The sequence below is a fragment of the Microtus oregoni genome, unplaced genomic scaffold, assembly GCF_018167655.1.
Source record: "Microtus oregoni isolate MIOR12 unplaced genomic scaffold, Mior012 000121F_000, whole genome shotgun sequence".
Classification (NCBI taxonomy): Eukaryota; Metazoa; Chordata; class Mammalia; order Rodentia; family Cricetidae; genus Microtus; species Microtus oregoni.
This window is the reverse complement of record NW_024544750.1, coordinates 1,901,751-1,905,054: the sequence shown is the minus strand read 5'-3', so window position 1 is coordinate 1,905,054 and position 3,304 is coordinate 1,901,751. Positions and strand designations below refer to the sequence as shown.

General features: G+C 54.0%; 1 protein-coding gene across 1 annotated transcript; it reads right to left on the bottom strand.

Moving 5' to 3' along the window:
- Positions 1 to 558: 558 nt before the first annotated feature.
- Positions 559 to 2,979, bottom strand: LOC121444306 (ubiquilin-4-like). Its single transcript, XM_041646127.1, has one exon. The coding sequence runs from the start codon at positions 2,774 to 2,776 to the stop codon at positions 1,004 to 1,006; it is 1,773 nt and encodes a 590-aa protein (XP_041502061.1). The 5' UTR covers positions 2,777 to 2,979; the 3' UTR covers positions 559 to 1,003.
- Positions 2,980 to 3,304: the final 325 nt, after the last annotated feature.

Sequence of the window (3,304 nt, the reverse complement as noted above, 5' to 3'; positions counted from 1 at the left end):
GGCTGAAAACAAACAAGCATGCAGTCAGCTTTAGCAATACCATTTAAGTGTTTCATGGCAGGACCTCTTAATGAGCTGCAGGGTTTTGCAGCTAAAGCTGAGTCAGAAAAAAAAAAGAAAAAAAGCTGAGTCAGGAAGCCTCTCTTAGATGAGAGCACTTGCTTGCCTCTAGCAAGCAGAGCAGACCCGAGAAATTGCTGCTACCAAGAAAACATGCTTTACTCTATTCTTTCCCAATGTTTCTCAGGCTTTCTGTGGACTAAGTTATCCATGTTGGGTGCCATTCTGTTGAGAGGGCTGTGGGCCTCTTTTCACAGCCTGGCTGCTTGGCTAGCTTATGCCCCAAAATAACAGCACACAAACTGTATTCTTTTAAACACTGCCTGGCCCATTATATCTTGCCTCTTCTAGGCTAATTCTCATGTATTAATTTAGCCCATTTCTAATAATCTGTGTAGCACCACTAGGTGCACTTACCGGGAAAGATTCAGCATGTCTGACTTGGCGGCTTGCTTCATCGCATCTGGCTCTGGGAGGAGCTGCATGATTTCTGAGCTCACTTCCTCTTCTTCCCAGCATTCTGTTCTGTTTACTCCGTCTATTTAAATTCTGCCCTATCAGATGGGCAAAGGCAGTTTCTTTATTAGCCAATGACCTTCCTCCATCGTAGTGGTGCCTACGGAAGACTCTGGGGAGCCAGAGGGGTCCTCTCTCAGACCCTGGGAGAAGACTGCACATTGCCAAAGTACTGTGGGCAAGGAGGTAGGGCCAAATGACCCAACTGTACAAACTAAATAGTTCTGCTCGGAGGTCCAGGAGGAAGGATTTCATAAGACAGCAACAAAATCAAAACACTTGAACAGAGCTATGGGGCTGGGCCCAGGCCTCCAGATCCACCCTGTTGTTTGTAGAGGTCAAAGAAGGCTACAGAAGGTAGGGTTTGACAGAGGAGCCAAAGGCTGGCACTGGGAGCTGGGGAAGGCAGGAGGCAAGGGCCAAGGGATCAGGAGAGCTGGAACCCCAGGAGTCTCTTAATAGCGGCATTGATGTCCCCGCCTGTGGCAATCAGGGCCTGTAGGTTAGCTTCACGGTTGACAAAGCCCATGGAATTGAGCTGCTCCAGCTGCTGCCGAAATCTCACTTCTGGTATCGGCACCTGTGAATTTCCACTTCCAGCCAGAAGCTGGATCATCTGCTGCTGGGCACTGGAACCTGCCGTGGGAGGAGGCGTGCCTGGTAGGCCTGGGGAGGGCGTGGGGGCCTCGGCTGCAGACCCAGAGTTGCCTGCCAGGGGTACAGGCATCCGGGATGTCCCAAAGGAGCCAAGGCTTGGTACCAGCCCAGGGGCTTCAGTTTGTAGGATCTGCAGGCCCTGCTGGATCTGAAGCAAGGCCTGAATGGCCCGGGGATTGGTGAGGGTGGAGAGCGACTCTGAGTTCTGCATCTGCTGCAGGAACACAGGGAGCTGCAGGCGTAGCTGCTCCTGAAGCTGTGGATTCCTCGCAAACAGCGGGACATTCACCATTATCTGAGCAGCAAAGTCAGGGTCCTGGGCGAGTGTCTGCATCATGCTGCGCATGTAAGGGGCTGAGATCACATTCTGCATCAGCTGGGGGTTTTCAGAGATCTGCTGGAGGAGCGCCTGCATTTCTGGGCTGTTGAACACGCCTGACCCCAGGCTAGCCGCATTGATCCCAAGGGGGTTCGAGACTGTCGGGTGCACCTGGCTGGTCCCCGATCCTCCGGTGCCCTCCCCACCGGACCCGGAGGCCTGGGAGGTGGGGGGCGAGGGGCTCCAGGGGTTAGGGAGGGGCTCTCGATTCTCAATCCGAAGAGGCTGGGAAGATGTGCTGTTGGAGTTCCCGGCCAGGGAAGAGAAGGGATTGTTGCCAAACTGTTCCCGAGTAGCTGTGAGAATGGGCTCCTGGAAGTCGGTGTACATGCGGCGGAGGGCATTATATCCTCCAGGAACGCTTTCCAAGTTGCTGAGGGCCTGGTCCTGGTTCCGCATCATTTCTTGCATCATGGCTGGGTTCCGAGCAAGCTCCATTGTCTGTCTCATGAGCTCGGGGTTGTTGAGCATGTGGCTGATCTCAGGGTTCCTCTCCATCAGCTGTTGCATCTGGGGGTTAGCCATGATCATGTGGCGCATCAGGTCAGGGTTTGACATCATATCCTGGACCAAGGGGTTCTCCATGATCTGTGTCAGCATCTCAGGGTTGGACATGAGCTGTCTCTGCATCTGTTGCTGTAGCTCCATGAAGTTGGCAGAACCCAGGCCCAGACTGCCTAGGCCAAGGATGCCCCCAAAGCCAGAGAGAATCGATGCAGTGGCACTTGGGGCCCCCTCTGCAGCCACTGGAGAGGGTCCTCCTCCATTGCCAGAATCTGAAGTGGCATTGCCAGAGCCGCAGGGCTGGGCGGGGGCAGCAGGGGAGGCAGGTGTGGTGGAGGGTGCAGAGGCAGAGTCGGGAGTGGATGGGGGAGAAGCAGGAGTGGCCACTGGATCTTGAGCCTTCTGAGGGGTCTTGATGACTAAATGGACCGTGAGCCCATCCTTGATCCCATGCTGATTCAGTGTGTCTCCATCCTTGAGGATCTTGCCTGCGAAGAACAGGACCAGCTGATCCTGCTGAGCCTTAAACCTCCGGGAGATTTCCTCCTTGAACTCCTTGACCGAGGCTCGATCGCAGATCACGATCTCCTCCTTGTTCTTGGGGGTCTTGACGGTGACCCGAATCTGGGACCTCATCTCGGCTCCGCTTGGCTCCGTCATGCTGCCGCCCGGCCGCCTGCCAGCCCGCGAGAGATGTAGTTTTTAAATCTCTTCCTGAAACCACTGTGCCAGAGGAAATCAATAGCCTGCGAGAAAAAGGGATTTTTTTCTGACAGGATGGAGTGTGTGGTTGCCTAGGTTACCTGGAGAGAGAGAAAGAGCCAGGCAGAGGGAGACTGTCACGTGAACAGCCTCATTCTACAGGATGCAGCCCTAAAGCCAGAGAGTAAAGGAGCATGCTCAGTATTTCAGAGCCTTCTCAACATTAGCAGCTTCCTGAAGGGTTCTGAGCCTGTTTTTGAGATGCAAAGACAAGGAGGACAAGGACCCAGGCTCTGGCCACAAGCTACAGGGACCGTTGGATTTTCAGTGAGGGTGTGCAGATGGGGCAGTCCCTCTCCTTCTGGTGGTAACAAGGAGAAGGGGCTGTGAACACCTGTGGGACCCTTTAACCATTAGACAGGTGCTATGATTTCTGTATCAGCCATCCTGTTAATGTTGCATGTTCTGGGTACATTCACACAAGCA

Excerpts from the sequence above, each read along its gene's own strand:
- LOC121444306 (XM_041646127.1), bottom strand. The coding sequence starts at position 2,776 with ATGACGGAGCCAAGCGGAGCCGAGATGAGGTCCCAGATTCGGGTCACC.